The sequence below is a fragment of the Ranitomeya variabilis genome, chromosome 5 (genome assembly GCF_051348905.1).
Source record: "Ranitomeya variabilis isolate aRanVar5 chromosome 5, aRanVar5.hap1, whole genome shotgun sequence".
Classification (NCBI taxonomy): domain Eukaryota; kingdom Metazoa; phylum Chordata; class Amphibia; order Anura; family Dendrobatidae; genus Ranitomeya; species Ranitomeya variabilis.
The window spans coordinates 195,422,074-195,439,717 of record NC_135236.1 but is presented as its reverse complement, the minus strand read 5'-3'; the positions used below and the strand labels follow the sequence as shown (position 1 = coordinate 195,439,717).

Here is a 17,644-nt window from a genome sequence, read left to right as displayed (position 1 = left end):
TCTTTACCATTGAATAAAATAAATGAGTCTCCCGTCAAAATTTCTCCCCAATTGGCTCTCATTTTTCTGGAAGCTGATGACCTATCTCAAAAAATTAGTTTCTTTACATATTTTTTGTTTCAAAAACCTGTATTGCATCAAAGTGGAAATCGATGGATACTCCCTCTATTTCTGATATAATTGATATTATGTTCTCTCATAACTCCTTTGAAATGTCCTTAGCTTTAAGGAATAACTCTCTACCTAAATATAATTCCAAATGGTCCTATTGGAACGTAATTTTTTCTCCAAGCAAGAAAAGCCTCTTTATTTGATGTCTTATTACTTTGCCAGAATATTTTTAATCTATACTCTATATTATGTTGTTTTTGCACTTGATATATTGTTGTGGTGCAACTATGTTAATATGATCTTCATTTCCCTTCATTTTCCTTCTCTCCTCTTCCTCCCTAACCATTTTCCTCTTTTCCTTTGTATGGATTCCTTCCTTTCCCTTCATTACTTTCCTAATCCATTATCCCCTATATTGTAAAATTCCCCAAATAAAAATAATTTTGAAAAAAAAAATAGAAGTGCTAATAGTTTATTTGTATCAATTAACAAATTTGAAAGAGCATAAACAAAAGAGAAATACAAAGCAAAATCAATATTTGATATGACTCCCCTTTGCCTTTTTGAAGAAGCTTGGCTGGGAGGTTGTTCCAAACATGTTGGAGAACTAACCACAAATCTTCTGTGGATATAGGGCTGTGCAAATCCTTCTGTCGCTTCATTTAATGACAGACTCGATCTTGGGAACAGGGATTTGTAGCGGCCATATAATCACTTCTTTACACTGAAGATACAGTAGAACTAAATGACATTGACTGTATGTTTCCAGTCATTGTCCTGCTGCACACAGACACTCATTATTGAACTACTCTTCAGCCATTTGGCAAACAAACGTCTGTCTATTAGAGCTAAATATTTCAATTTTGACTCATCAGTCCAGATCAATTACTGCCATTATTCTGCATACCAGTTCCTATGTTTTTTGCATAGTTTGGCCTTGTCTCCATGTAAAGGATATGGCTTTTTGACTGCAATTTTCCATGGAGACCACTTCTGGCCAGACTTTTCCAAACAGTAGATGGGTATAGCGGTATCACACTGTTTGTTACCAGTTCTGAACTAATGTCACTGCTGGACATCTTCCAATTTTGAATCGAAGAAAAACATGATGTGTCTTTCATCTGTTGCACTAAGTTTCCTTGGCTGACCACTGCATCTATTGTCCTCAAAATTGGCCATGTATTGGTTATTCTTTAAAAGACCTTGGACAGCTCAGTCTGTTTGAAATCTTTGACTAGAAGAGACTTTCCTGATTCAGAATAACTACCTCATGTCTTGGTGTTTTCAGTCTTCCCATGGTGTATGACCTGTGACAAGAACTGTCTTCTAGAACCTCACCGTATTAGCACAGTTTGGCTGTACCGCACCCATGTCTATGCCTCTTACACAGATGTTTTTGTTTCAGTTGATGACTGTGCTTCAACCTACATGTGATGATGTACAATAACAAATTTATTGTGGTGCCGTGTTAGCCAGAAAAATTGTAGTACTCCAAGAATACGTTTGTTATCATTGGACAGAAAAGTTTACACTATTCACATTAACCTACATATGAAAATGATGATTACTATCACCTGTTTGGTATAATTGTTTACTAGAATTGATGCTGTTTGTAAGGCAAAGGGTAATCATATCAAATATTGATTTTATTTAGATTTCTTTTTGTTTATTCACTTTCCATTTTGTGAAATGATAAAAATTAGCTATTAAAACATGTATTTATTAAAGTATTTTTAATTTTCAGCATTTTCTTCACACCTTCCTAAAACGTTTGCACAGTATTTTACCTTCAAGGATTAACATCATTATTTTACATATGATATACTGTATGACATATTATTCTTCACAGCTGTGGCTAGAAATCATGTTACTGTTAGGAAAACATTTAAAAATTCTCAGCATACCAATCTCTCCAAAAGAAGTGTGCTATTCAGCTTTACACCACGTGACAGTTCTTGTTTCATTCTATAAAGAATAAATAGCAGAACAATAACATATTAATTATTTATATTGGTATGAAAAGCCCTTCATAGGATAATGCTTCTTTTATTTTATATTATCCAAAGCTACACAGAAACAAATTGGCCTACATTTTTAAAATTGACTGCTATCTATTGGATTTATCCACTCGAGTCAGATATGGATGATTACATTGGCTTCTGGTGAGTGGTGAAGTTAAAAGGAACCCATTAGGATGATTTGTGGCATCACTAGATTCAAGTTAGATCAGTGACTGAAAAAGCAACGCATACCCTGACTGTGTGGATTAGGTGTTTGCATGTTCCATTTTTCTTTTTGGTTTTGTGTTATTGGTGTGGTTTACCATTTAAGAGGTGCAAAGCCTGGGTCCTTACAATATTGCTACTGAATTCTAAAGATTAATGTGATTAATGTGATCATAATAGAGTTATAAAGAATACAGGATCGAGATTATATTCTGGTGAAACTTGAATTCTAGTATCATCATTAATGACATATCACATTACAAGTCATTTCACAATTCATTCCAGTATTGTAAAATGTGTGTAAAATGGGGTGAAGGGGTTAAAACAGCTTCTGTAGTGCCTGTACATTGTAGTGGATAGGGTATATTGGTGTGCACTCAGTCAACTAGAGCGAAGTGCTGGTGTCATGGACTATAAGAGTCCTAGAAACCAAATATTGTTAGAAGACACTGCACACTCTAATGATTATATATGCCAAATAGTGTCATTTTATTAATCATGAACATCACATAGGAACAAATGACAAATATATAGTAAGCGACCGAAATAGTATGACGTTTCGACTCTCCCGAGTCTTACTCATATAGTCGCTTAATATATTAATCATATGTATATATAGCAAGTCCTTTTCTAAGGATATAAATGACGCTTGATTTTGGCGAAGTGGTATTTAACCAGTGAGGTACTGCTGCCCTGTATAGGTGACCTTTTAATTTGCTGGCTGCTGAGTGGCGCTGGCATGACAAGCACAAGCAGGGCGCAGGATCTACCACAGGAGTCAAACAGCCAAGGGCGGTGCGGACACCACTCCTGGCTGTAACAGCTGGTGCCCAGCTATCATATAAACTGAGCTCCCTGTGGTGATCACGCGGGCACAGATCCTGTGCCATGTACGATCGCCATGATGTACCATACATCAAAGAAGGGAAACCCCTACCCCGACAATGATGTATTAGTACGTCAAAGGACATGAAGGGCTAAAAGGTAGGTTAACATTTGCAATAATTTTTTGTATTCCTCCATGATATCTAAAAAAGAAATGAAGCACTTTTAATTCATTGGACTGATTTTTAAGTCTTCCACATCATTGCACACCATGACTTACTTCTCAATTTTGTACTTCACATTCACATTCTGCTGCTGAATTTCTGCCAGTTCTTTTTCAGTTTTTGTCTCTAATCTAAGAATAGAAAAAACATGTTCTTCATTAAGTTAATATTTGTTATTTCTAAGTATACCCATCTCTATTAGTATGTATTAGAACACATTCACACGTCAGTTTTTCACGTGTGAATGCTATTCATTTTGTTATGGATTTCACTTGTACCTACAGTGCTGTGCAAATTAATTGGGACAAAGCATTTTTTAAGTAAAATCGTAAGTTGGTTACCAGTCAGTGATTCAAACCAGTTTTAATATATAATAAATAAATCTTGGTCAACTAGCCAGTGGAAAAAGGTAATTTTCAGAATCAGTATGTAACAGTGCATTATAACATTTTATTTTTTTGCTTTGTCCCAATTAATTTGCACTGTATGTCAGTTTGTTCACGTCAGACTTTTTCTTCGGACTGAGTGGCCCATGCAAAATGGCAGAGACATGTGCGATGTTGATCTGAATGTCGGATCAAAATTGTCAATGCAAGTCTATGGGTCAGTGCAAAAATCTGACTGCACTCGCATGCCATCCGTGTGCTGTCTGTTTTTCACTGACTGACAGGAGAAGGTGGAGAAACTTTGTCTTCTCTCATCAGTGAAAAACTAAAAAATCTGACCAAACTCTGATGAAAATCACTGATGAAATGCAAATCTTTTTTCTCGAACTTAAAAAAAACCTGACATGTGAATGAGGCCTAAGTGGCATGTTTAGAAAAGCAGGTGGCTTATTAAATACATTTAGCTAGCACATCAACACTGAATCCATAGTGGTAGCCTACAAATGTGTGGGAAATTCATTACTGTAAGACTCTTATTGAGAACAATTAGCTGTATTGCTCTTATTCATCACTAGTAGCTTTATTGCAGTCGTAATTTAACTCTTTTTTTTTGTGCTGGCAAATTTTGCACCAGATTCACAAAATACAGATAATATTTGATGAATTTTGTGTGCAAATACATAGTTACATAGTTACATAGTTAGTAAGGCCGAAAAAAGACATTTGTCCATCCAGTTCAGCCTATATTCCATCATAATAAATCCCCAGATCTACGTCCTTCTACAGAACCTAATAATTGTATGATACAATATTGTTCTGCTCCAGGAAGACATCCAGGCCTCTCTTGAACCCCTCAACTGAGTTCGCCATCACCACCTCCTCAGGCAAGCAATTCCAGATTCTCACTGCCCTAACACAATGCCCTAATACAATGGTGATTTATTGCTATTATGATTTGTTTTGCACTTCATTAGAGTAAAAAGTCTCACCATCCTTATAAAAAGCCTTAAAATGAATGTTTGTCACCAACTTTGCAAGAGAAAAAGCAAAAGAAAACTGATTTTCTACTTCAGTAGGGTACTTAGCGTACAACGGCGCAACAAAAATTGGGACCTTTCGAAAAGTTGCAAACGATAAATTAGGCCATAAAATCTAGATATCCAAATCTACACATAATGTTGCATAAAAAAGCACAGATGAGACGAAGTAAACGTAACTTTAAAAAAGGACACAAATTGAACAATGCATAAGGCACAAGTATAAAAAGGCACTATTAGAAAAAAAAGAGCAAAAATAAAGATGAATATCCACATATAACGTTATTAGTATTCATTTTACAAATGTAACACACAAGCACTTACCACAGTATAGCACAATGTAACAGAAGCACACTTGTCTGCAAACACCTCCTAGTAAGAGAAAGGTACTCACATGTCGTAATCCTGTTGTAAACTCGTTCTAGCGCTCTGAGTTTCCTTAATGATGTCTTCATAGGTTGGACCCACAGGCGTAGTATAAACAAGTCAAGGAAATGTAACATTTCTTTTTACTTTTTATTTTTAACAGTGACCCAAGATTGTGAATCTAAATTACTGTATGGAATGGATGCCTCTCCATTACTAATCCATGGGCTTTATGTCACCAGACAATACAAAGGTGACATCAACCCCACAAATATGAACTCCATTTGCCTCCGCCACAGGTCAAGTGGGAATAGATGGGCAAAGAGCCAGAATTGGCGCATCTAATAGATCAAAGCCACTGGCTTTTCTCGCTCTATCATGCAGATAGATGACAGCGCAAGAAGCACCCAGGGTTCGGGGTGCCAAACCCAAACAGTAAAACGGAGTTCCCGGTGAAGTCCATGTTCGGGTTCGCCCATCTGTAATAGGGGCCTATCAGTTTTGAAGTGACTTTGGGGGTCCTCAATATTGGAAACCCCCAAAAGTGATACCATTTTAAAAACCGCACCCCTCAACGTATTAAAATTGCTTTTAGATAGTTCATTAGCCCTTCAGGTGATTTTCAAGAATTAATGCAAAATGGCATGACAGGAATGAAAAAGTTTATTTTTACCACCTAAATTTTTTATAACTGCTGAACAGGCAGCTATAGCGGGCAGACTCTAAGGCAGTTATTTGGCAGTAAACTTCCATGGCACACACACACACGATCAAGATCTCAGCGTGACAATGTGGTTAAAGAGAGAGCCCACACACTCTGTTAACCATATTGATGCTATAGTCACTATTGACAGCAGCAATTAAGGGCTTAAATGACCAGCATCAGTGCCAACATTGATCATGGCTGATGCAGCAAGTTGTTAGCCATAGTGTGCAGATGACAGCTATAAGATTGTCACCCGTCGGGGGGATGCAAATCTCTTATATCACAGGTCAGTAAAAAGATGTATTGGTGATCACAAAGGGGTCAATATTTTATAACTGATACTTTAAGGTTAAAAAATCTCTGATGTTTGTTTTTTGTTAAAAAAAACAAAACAAAAAACAAAGCTTACAATTCTAAAAAAGAAAATAAAGATTGTGGCGCAAATCATGAATGCCAGAATTCTGGCTCACTTTAGCCCACATTTTGCTTATAATAATAATAATAATTTTTATTTATATAGCGCCAACATATTCCGCAGCGCTTTACAACTTATAGAGGGGACTTGTACAGACAATAGACATTACAGCATAACAGAAATCACAGTTCAAAATAGATACCAGGAGGAATGAGGGCCCTGCTCGCAATCTTACAAACTATGAGGAAAAGGGGAGACACGAGAGGTGGATGCTAACAATTGCTTTAGTTATTTGGACCAGCCATAGTGTAAGGCTCGGGTGTTCATGTAAAGCTGCATGAACCAGTTAACTGCCTAAGTATGTAGCAGTACAGACACAGAGTGCTATTTACTGCATAAAGTGTATGAGAACACGATGCAAGGAACCTGATTATGTGTTTTGTTTTTTTTCTATTTTTAATAGGCCACACAGGGATAGTTAGGTTAATGCGTTGAGGCGGTAGGCCAGTCTGAACAAATGCGTTTTTAGGGCACGCTTAAAACTGTGGGGATTGGGGATTAATCGTATTAACCTAGGTAGTGCATTCCAAAGAATCGGCGCAGCGCGTGTAAAGTCTTGGAGACGGGAGTGGGAGGTTCTGATTATTGAGGATGCTAACCTGAGGTCATTAGCGGAGCGGAGGGCACGGGTAGGGTGGTAGACTGAGACCAGAGAGGAGATGTAGGGTGGTGCTGAGCCATGGAGTGCTTTGTGGATGAGGGTAGTAGTTTTGTACTGGATTCTGGAGTGGATGGGTAGCCAGTGTAATGACTGGCAGAAGGTAGAGGCATCGGTGTAACGGTTGGTGAGGAATATGATCCTGGCAGCAGCATTCAGGACAGATTGGAGCGGGGAGAGTTTGGTAAGAGGGAGGCCGATTAGTAGAGAGTTACAATAGTCCAGACGGGAATGAATAAGAGAAACAGTAAGAGTTTTTGCAGAGTCGAAAGTAAGAAAAGGGCAAATTCTAGAAATGTTTTTGAGATGCAAATAAGAAGAGCGAGCCAGTGATCGGATGTGGGGGGTGAATGAAAGCTCGGAATCAAGGATAACCCCAAGGCAGCGGGCATGTTGCTTTGGAGTAATGGTGGAACCACACACGGAGATGGCAATGTCAGGCAAAGGTAGGTTAGTAGAGGGAGAGAACACGAGGAGTTCAGTTTTTGACAGGTTCAGTTTCAGATAGAGGGAGGACATGATGTTAGAGACAGCGGTAAGACAATCACTGGTGTTTTCTAAGAAGGTCGGAGTGAAAGCAGGAGAAGAGGTGTATAATTGGGTGTCGTCAGCATAGAGATGGTACTGGAAACCAAATCTACTGATTGTTTGTCCAATAGGGGCAGTATACAAAGAGAAGAGGAGGGGGCCTAGGACTGATCCTTGAGGAACCCCAACAGTAAGGGGAAGGTGAGAGGAGGAGGAACCAGTTAGTTAATCTTCTTCATTGTTTCTTTTATCTTCTTTTATAACAAAAAATGAGAGTGACTTAAAGGGGTATTGTCACAATTTGTTATTTCCAAGGTTCTATCCCAATATGTAGTAGGTGTAATAACAATAATATTAGCAAATACCTCACCTCCAATTAGAAATGTAGTATGATTCTTTTGATTCGCTATATTGCTTACCCCATGTGCAGGGCATTGCAGTAGCTTAGGCATTCATGGTTACAAACACTAACTGCTGACTATCTAACTGTCACTATAAGCACTATAAGGGAAGAGTCAGATGACTGTATAAATCGGACGAGGATCGCAACATAATGCACGGACTGGCTGACTGCTCTCCTTACCCGTGTGTGACAACATGTATTTCTATGCAGCTTGCAGCTGTCATGCTCAGGTCTGGAGAGCCAATGGCCAGTCCGTGCACTGCGATGCGATGCGATCTTCGTCCGAGTTATATGGCTGTCTGACTCTTCTTTTAGGCTGAAGTCACACTAGCGTATAAAAAGTTGGTCCAATGTTGATCTGGAAAAGTAGGACAAGTGTCATGCGAGTGTCATATGAGTGTCATGCAAAGCAATTTTTCTCACCTAGCATCCGTATGACATCAGTGTAACATGCGTAAGCAGTCCGTACGCAATGTGTTTTTAACATCACCTTTTACATACTGTAATTCTCTTTGTAATTTAAAGTTAGTTTACAAACTAATAAAGTAATCTTATACACAGATATAGATAGAATATATAGATGTCCTGTAGATATAAAGTTTCACAAGCCTCCTACATATAAAAAACTTGCATCCTTTAGTGCCTTTCATGTTGTAGTAAAGGGTGTTGAGCCTTATTTAACCTAATAAATGAATAATTTACAAAAAATGATGATATTTTTGATAACCAGTTAAAGGTAAAGCCAGCCTAAAAATACAAGTCCTCTGCCACCCCAGAATTGGTGCAATTCTGGCGCTTGGCCCAGCTTTTCCCAATTACCATGGTGGAGTGGCAATCAGGGTAATGGTAGTTGGGGTTGCTGACAGCTGTGATTTGTTAAAAATCACAGCTGCCATCAAGCTCTGGGGTTAGTAATGGAGAGGTCTCTATCAGACGCCCTCATTACTGATCCTGTATTTAAAATTAAAAAGACACGCACGCACACAGAAAAAAAAAGTTTATTTGAATAAACACTCCCCACACATTACTTGGTTCACCATTTTTTTTTTTTTTTAAATGCCATGCAGGTCCACTTTAGTCTATGGAATCTGCCATAGCCCACCGAGTTTGACGTAGCCCACAAATGTATACCAGAAAGACATAAAAAGTAAGAAAAATAAACCATACACTCTCATTTACCAACTTATTCCCCAAAATTTTTCCACGCAGATCCGACGTAGGCCAGCGTTCCTTGAATTCGGTGCCGGCAACTGTGAATACCAGTAAGGATAATGCCATTCACAGGCAATTGGGTACTGATGTCACCACTAATCATAGTTTCCGGCTCCCACGAGACCCAGCGTCTCTGAACAGCAGTGATGTCAGTAACAACGCTGCTCATCAGACTCGCAGAATCTCATAGAGGGCAACGAGACTTGGTGACTCTAATAAGAGATATAGTTACTGATGTTCCCTTGATTCCCACTATGTCATTTTGTGAGAATGTTTGTATGATTGTAGTTTTCTTTTATCCCTGTCTGTTTCCCATGTCTGTCAGGTTATCAGGTTAGTGTTAAGAAATACACTTCCATACCTCCCTGGGTGGGGAAGGAAACAAATCAGCGTACATTTAGGAGCATAGCAAAGTATGAGGCCCCAGCATCTCCACTTTCAGAGGTAATCTGGGATACAGGGTTTGCCTAGGGTCCTCCTAGCTTGAGGGACAAGGAAGCAGCCCATTGGCCCAGGAAATTCCACTACAGAATCATGACATTATGTCTTTCAGGTATCCATTGGTGGACTACGGCGGATTCAGTGGACTATGCCGGACCTTCATGGCTTTTTTCTAAATAAATTGGTGAACCAGGGAATGTTTTGGTGAGTGTTAATTCAAATAAACTTACATTTTCTATGTGTGTGCCTTTTTATTTTTAAAAACTGGGTTAGTAATGGGGGTATCTGATAGACACCCCTCAATTACTAACCCCAGGAGTTGATGGCAGCTGTGAATTCTGACAAATCACAGCTGTCATCAACCCCAACTACCAATTACCGATTGCCACCACACCATGACAATCAGAAAAAGCTGGCCAAACACCAATTCTGGGATGGCTGCAGGCTTGTATTTGTAGGCTTAGAAGGGCCCAATAACCAGGGACGTTCCCAGCCTGATAATAAGCCCGCAGCTGTCTGCTTTATCTTGGCTGGTCATCAAAAATAGGGAGGAACCTATGTAATTTTTGTATTTATTTATTTAATAGGTTAAATAAGGCTAAACTGTTGTGAATTCTGCTCTTGGGCTCCCTCCGGTGGTTATAAGTGGTAGTGCTGTTGTCTCTGGATCGCAGCATTCATCAGGTGTGTCCACTTTTTGTAATTCTGACTGGGCTATTTAGGCTTGCTTGACCCTTTAGTCAGTGCCAGTTGTCCATTGTTCCTGGAGGATTCACATCCCTGCCTGGTCTCTTCTGCTTTGCTGTTCATTTCAACAAAGATAAGTTCTGGCCTTGATTTTTTGCTGTCCATATGCTGTGGGCCTTATTGTTCAGTTCTTTTCCATGTTTTTGTCTAGTCCAGCTTGGTCTGTATAAGGATTTGTTTAGCCAAGCTGGTATCTCTGGAGATGCAGATATACCCTCCATATCTTTAGTTAGATGTGGAGATTTTGTATTTTCTGTGGTGGATATTTTCTAGTGTTTTAATACTAACCGCATAGTACACTGTCCTATCCTTTCTATTTAGCTAGAAGTGGCCTCCTTTGCTAAATTCTGATTTCAGTCTGTGTATGTTTTTCCCCTCTCCTCTCACAGTCAATATTTGTGGGGGGCTGTCTATACTTTGGGGATTTTCTCTGAGGCAAGATAGTTTTCCCGCTTCTATCTCTGGGGTAATTAGTCCTCCGGCTGTGTCGAGATGTCTAGGGAGTGATAGGTACATTCCACGGCTACTTCTAGTTGCGGTGTTAAGTTCAGGGTCTGTGGTCAGTACAGGTACCACCTTCTCCAGAGTACATCCCATGCTGCTCTTAGGCCACCAGATCATAACAGTACAACTGGCCAACAATGAGTTAACCGCATCTCAGAAGAAGGGAAGGAAAGTGCTGAGCCTTTTTTTTCTGTAGTCTGTTGTGTTTTTTTTTCTTTCCCTCTTTACCTCTGGGTGGCTCAGGAGTTTGGCACTGGCATGGTGTTGTGAATTAGACTTTTTGGCTCCCTCTTGTGGTCACTAGTGATATGACTCTGGGATTGTCTTTCTTCAGTTTGGCACTCACCTGGGTCGTTAGTCCAGGGGTGTCGCTATATAAACTTCCTGGATCCTTAGTCCAGTGCCTGGCATCGTTGTTATCAGATCCTTTTGTTGCTCCTGTCTGCTGGTCCTGGCTCTTGCAAAAATTAAGTCCTGCTTCTTTGTTTTTTTAGTTACTTGCTTTGCTTCTATTTTTGTCCAGCCTGTACTAAATGTGATTTCTGACTTTGCTGGAAGCTCTAGGGGGCTGGTGTTCTCCCCCCGGCCGTTAGACGGTTCGGGGGTTCTTGAATATCCAGCGTGGATATTTTAATAGGGTTTTTGCTGACCATATAAGTCATCTTACTATATTCTGCTATTAGCTAGTGGGCCTCTCTTTGCTAAATACCTAGCTCATTCTTATGTTTGTCTTTTCCTCTTACCTCACCGTTATTATTTGTTGGGGGCTTGTATCCAACTTTTGGGGTCTTTTCTCTGGAGGCAAGAAAGGTCTTTCTTTTCCCTTCTAGGGTTAGTTAGTTCTCCGGCTGGCGCGAGACGTCTAGAACCAACGTAGGCACGTTCCCCGGCTACTTCTATTTGTGGTGCTAGGATTAGATATATGGTCAGCCCAGTTACCACTGCCCTATGAGCTGGTTTTTTGTGTTTGCAGACTTGGTTTTTATTCCTGAGACCCTCTGCCATTGGGGTCATAACACATGGATGTTCAGGGATTGGCTTCTCGTGTGGATCAACTTGCTGCTAGAGTACAGGGTATTTCCGATTATATCATTCAGACTCTGGTTCTAGAGCCTAGAATTCCAACTCCTGATTTGTTTTTTTGGGGACAGGTCCAAATTTTTGAGCTTTAAAAATAACTGTAAACTGTTTTTTGCTCTGAAAACCCGTTCATCTGGTGATTCCATCCAGCAGGTTAAAATTGTTATATCTCTGCTGCGTGGTGACCCCCAGGATTGGGCATTTGCCCTGGAACCTGGGAATCCGGCTTTGCTTAATATAGACACCTTTTTTCAGGCGCTTGGGTTATTGTATGATGAACCTAATTCAGTGGATCATGCTGAGAAGACCTTGTTGGCCCTGTGTCAGGGTCAAGAAGCGGCAGAATCATATTGCCAGAAATTTAGAAAATGGTCTGCGCTGACTAAATGGAATGAGGATGCCTTGGCGGCAATTTTCAGAAAGGGTCTTTCTGAATCCGTTAAGGATGTTATGGTGGGGTTCCCCACGCCTGCTGGTCTGAGTGATTCTATGTCTCTGGCCATTCAGATTGATCGGCGCTTGCACGAGCGCAGAGTTGTGCACACTATGGCATTGTCTTCCGAGCGGAGTCCTGAGCCTATGAATTGTGATAGGATTGTGTCTAGAGCTGAACGACAAGGATTCAGACGTCAGAATAGGTTGTGTTTTTACTGCGGCGATTCTGCTCATGTTATTTCTGATTGCCCTAAGCGTACCAAGAGAATCGCTAGTTTTGTCACCATCAGTACTGTACAACCTAAATTTCTGTTATCTGTGACCCTGATCTGCTCATTATCGTCATTTTCTGTCATGGCATTTGTGGATTCAGGTGCCGCTCTAAACTTAATGGACTTAGAATTTGCCAGACGTTGTGGTTTCCCCTTACAGCCTTTACAGAGTCCTATTCCTTTGAGGGGCATTGATGCTACACCGTTGGCTAAAAATAAACCTCAGTTTTGGACACAGCTGACCATGTGCATGGCGCCAGACCATCAGGAAGATTGTCGTTTTCTGGTGTTGCATAATTTGCATGATGCTATTGTGCTGGGTTTCCCATGGTTACAGGTGCATAATCCGGTATTAGATTGGAAATCTATGTCTGTGACTAGTTGGGGTTGTCAGGGGGTTCATGGTGACGTTCCTTTGATGTCAATTGCCTCCTCCCCCTCTTCTGAAATTCCTGAGTTTTTGTCAGATTTCCAGGATGTATTCGATGAGCCCAAGTCCAGTTCCCTTCCACCGCATAGGGACTGTGATTGTGCTATTGACTTGATTCCAGGTTGTAAGTTTCCCAAGGGCCGACTTTTCAACCTGTCTGTGCCAGAACATACCGCCATGCGGAGCTATGTAAAGGAGTCTTTGGAGAAGGGGCATATTCGGCCATCTTCTTCACCATTGGGAGCAGGTTTTTTTTTTGTTGCCAAGAAGGATGGCTCCTTGAGACCCTGTATTGATTATCGCCTCTTGAATAAGATCACGGTCAAATTCCAATACCCTTTGCCTTTGCTTTCTGATCTGTTTGCTAGGATTAAGGGGGCTAGTTGGTTTACTAAGATTGACCTTCGAGGGGCATATAATCTTGTTCGTATTAAGCAGGGTGACGAATGGAAAACTGCGTTTAATACGCCCGAAGGCCATTTTGAATACCTTGTGATGCCATTCGGACTCTCTAATGCTCCATCTGTGTTTCAGTCCTTCATGCATGATATATTTCGGAATTATCTTGATAAATTCATGATTGTATATTTGGATGATATTTTGATTTTTTCAGATGATTGGGAGTCTCATGTGAAACAAGTCAGGATGGTATTTCAGATCCTTCGTGATAATGCCTTGTTTGTGAAGGGGTCTAAGTGCCTCTTTGGAGTACAGAAGATTTCTTTTTTGGGCTTCATTTTTTCTCCCTCATCTATAGAAATGGATCCGGTTAAGGTTCAGGCCATTCATGATTGGATCCAGCCCACATCCGTGAAGGGCCTTCAGAAATTTTTGGGCTTTGCTAATTTTTATTGCCGTTTCATTGCCAACTTCTCCAGTGTGGTTAAACCCCTGACCGATTTGACGAAGAAAGGCGCTGATGTGACGAATTGGTCCTCTGCGGCTGTTTCTGCCTTTCAGGAACTTAAACGCCGATTTACTTCTGCCCCTGTGTTGCGTCAGCCGGATGTCTCCCTTCCATTTCAGGTTGAGGTTGACGCTTCTGAGATTGGGGCAGGGGCCGTTTTGTCTCTGAGGAATTCTGATGGTTCCTTGATGAAACCGTGTGCCTTCTTTTCTCGAAAATTTTCGCCTGCGGAACGCAATTATGATGTTGGCAATCGTGAGTTGTTGGCTATGAAGTGGGCATTTGAGGAGTGGCGACATTGGCTTGAAGGGGCCAAGCATCGTATTGTGGTCTTGACCGATCATAAGAATCTGATTTACCTCGAGTCCACCAAGCGGCTGAATCCTAGACATGCCCGATGGTCCCTGTTTTTCTCCCGTTTTGATTTTGTGGTCTCGTATCTTCCGGGTTCTAAGAATGTTAAGGCTGATGCCCTCTCTAGGAGCTTTTTGCCTGATTCTCCTGGGGTTCTTGAGCCGGTCGGCATTCTGAAGGAAGGGGTGATTCTTTCTGCCATCTCCCCTGATTTACGATGGGTTCTTCAGGAATTTCAGGCTGATAAACCTGACCGCTGTCCAGTGGGGAAACTGTTTGTTCCTGACAGATGGACTGGTAAAGTGATTTCTGAGGTTCATTGTTCTGTGTTGGCTGGTCATCCTGGGATCTTTGGGACCAGAGAATTGGTTGGTAGGTCCTTTTGGTGGCCTTCTTTGTCACGGGATGTGCGTTCTTTTGTGCAGTCCTGTGGGACTTGTGTGCGGGCCAAGCCTTGCTGTTCCCGCGCTAGTGGGTTGCTTTTGCCTTTGCCGGTCCCTGAGAGGCCTTGGACGCATATTTCTATGGATTTTATTTCGGATCTTCCGGTTTCCCAGATGATGTCGGTTATCTGGGTGGTTTGTGACCGGTTTTCTAAGATGGTTCATTTGGTACCTTTGCCTAAATTGCCTTCCTCTTCTGATTTGGTTCCGTTGTTTTTTCAGCATGTGGTTCGTTTGCATGGCATTCCGGAGAATATTGTGTCCGATAGAGGTTCCCAGTTTGTTTCTAGGTTTTGGCGGGCCTTTTGTGCTAGGCTGGGCATTGATTTGTCTTTTTCTTCTGCATTTCATCCTCAGACAAATGGCCAAACTGAGCGAACTAATCAGACTTTGGAAACTTATTTGAGATGCTTTGTGTCTGCTGATCAGGATGACCTTGGTTTCACCCTTCTTTTGTAACTCTGGTTTTCATCCTCGTTTTTCTTCAGGGCAGGTTGAGCCTTCTGATTGTCCTGGGGTGGACTCTGTGGTTGACAGGTTGCAGCAAATTTGGGCTCATGTTGTTGACAATTTGGTGTTGTCTCAGGAGGGGGCTCAGCGTTTTGCTAACCGTCGTCGGTGTATTGGTTCTCGGCTTCAGGTTGGGGATTTGGTCTGGTTGTCTTCCCGTCATGTTCCTATGAAGGTTTCTTCCCCTAAGTTTAAGCCTCGGTTTATTGGCCCTTATAGGATTTCTGAGATTATCAATCCAGTGTCTTTTCGTTTGGCCCTTCCAGCCTCTTTTTCCATCCATAAAGTTTTTCATAGATCGTTGTTGCGGAAATATGTGGTGCCCGTTGTTCCCTCTGTTGATCCTCCTGCCCCGGTGTTGATTGATGGGGAGTTGGAGTATGTGGTTGAGAAGATTTTGGATTCTCGTTTTTCGAGGCGGAAGCTTCAGTATCTTGTCAAATGGAAGGGTTATGGCCAGGAGGATAATTCTTGGGTTGTTGCCTCCGATGTTCATGCTGAGGATTTGGTTTTTGCCTTTCATTTGGCTCGTCCGGATCGACCTGGGGGCTCTGGTGAGGGTTCGGTGACCCCTCCTCAAGGGAGGGGTACTGTTGTGAATTCTGCTCTTGGGCTCCCTCCGGGGGTTATAAGTGGTAGTGCTGCTGTCTCTGGATTGCAGCATTCATCAGGTGTGTCCACTTTTTGTAATTCTGACTGGGCTATTTAGGCTTGCTTGACCCTTTAGTCAGTGCCAGTTGTCCATTGTTCCTGGAGGATTCACATCCCTGCCTGGTCTCTTCTGCTTTGCTGTTCATTTCAACAAAGATAAGTTCTGGCCTTGATTTTTTGCTGTCCACATGCTGTGGGCCTTATTGTTCAGTTCTTTTCCATGTTTTTGTCTAGTCCAGCTTGGTCTGTATAAGGATTTGTTTAGCCAAGCTGGTATCTCTGGAGATGCAGATATACCCTCCATATCTTTAGTTAGATGTGGAGATTTTGTATTTTCTGTGGTGGATATTTTCTAGTGTTTTAATACTGACCTCATAGTACTCTGTCCTATCCTTTCTATTTAGCTAGAAGTGGCCTCCTTTGCTAAATTCTGATTTCAGTCTGTGTATGTTTTATCCCTCTCCTCTCACAGTCAATATTTGTGGGGGGCTGTCTATCCTTTGGGGATTTTCTCTGAGGCAAGATAGTTTTTCCGTTTCTATCTCTAGGGTTAATTAGTCCTCCGGCTGTGTCGAGATGTCTAGGGAGTGAAAGGTACATTCCACGGCTACTTCTAGTTGCGGTGTTAAGTTCAGGGTCTGCAGTCAGTACAGGTACCACCTTCTCCAGAGTACATCCCATGCTGCTCTTAGGCCACCAGATCATAACATAAACGCCCTTTAGTGCCACATGAAAGGCACTAAAGGGAGCTAGTTTATTATATGTAGAGTTCTTGTGAATATTTTCAGGACATCTATCCTATCTATTCTATATATCTATTCTATCTTTTCTGCCCGTTTGGGCTGTGAATTTACTGTATTTAGCTGATGAAATGTCGGGTTTCCTTTGAGATGTGTGCATAAAAATCGGGTGGTAAAAGCATGGCCCATGTGCCATCTGATTTCTTTCTCCCACCCATTGACTTGCATTGTCATATGTGATCCTATTCTTGCATCCACTCACAGCAGTCCGATTAGAGCTTATGAAAAACTCGCAGATGAGCACTGACTCATTTAATAGCATTGGTCAGAGTGCAATGTGATGTTTTCTCGCATTGCACTTGTCCGATTTATACGCTCTTGTGAGTGAGCCCTATGAGTGGTTGTAGTGATAGATACCTAAGCTACTGCAATGCCTTGCACATGGGGTATGCAACATACCAAATCAGAAAAACTAAACTACATTTATAATTGGAGGTATTTACTATTATTATTATTATTATTACACCCACTACATATGGGGATAGAAACTTGGAGATGGGAATACCCCTTTAATATGACACAGGCTGAACTAATTAGAACAATATATATAGAATAACATGTAAAACTTTTTTTTACAATATTGCTGCTTCAATTTTCCTTAAATTAAGTAAGACCATTAACAGGAATGCAGCATGAATGAATAATGAAATAATATACATAACAGCAAAAAGCAAGGGCCACATTCCAAACAGATGGTAAGAGTGTTTATTATACAACACAACTACTAAATGCCTAATGAATTATATAAACAGTAGATAACCAAAAAGTTCCACATTTTACAACATTATTTAATTTTCTTCTCTCAATTTTCTTTTCAATACACAATAAAAACCTTTTGGTAAAACGTTCAGGAGATTATAATGTATGTTGGCACGTGCTGGCAGGCAGTCATGCTTATAACACAATTTGCATGG

The 17,644-nt window shown here is 41.0% G+C and overlaps 1 protein-coding gene across 1 annotated transcript in view; it reads right to left on the bottom strand.

Annotated features, from left to right (window-relative positions):
• Positions 1–17,644, bottom strand: part of FAM227B (family with sequence similarity 227 member B) — a 1,130,503-nt gene that overhangs the window by 143,420 nt on the left and 969,439 nt on the right. The window contains exons 14-16 of the mRNA XM_077262735.1: positions 5,203–5,293; positions 3,442–3,516; positions 2,016–2,076 (exon numbers count right to left, since the gene is read on the bottom strand). Of these exons, the coding sequence (XP_077118850.1) occupies positions 2,016–2,076; positions 3,442–3,516; positions 5,203–5,293 (227 nt within the window). The remainder of the gene's footprint in view (positions 1–2,015; positions 2,077–3,441; positions 3,517–5,202; positions 5,294–17,644) is intronic.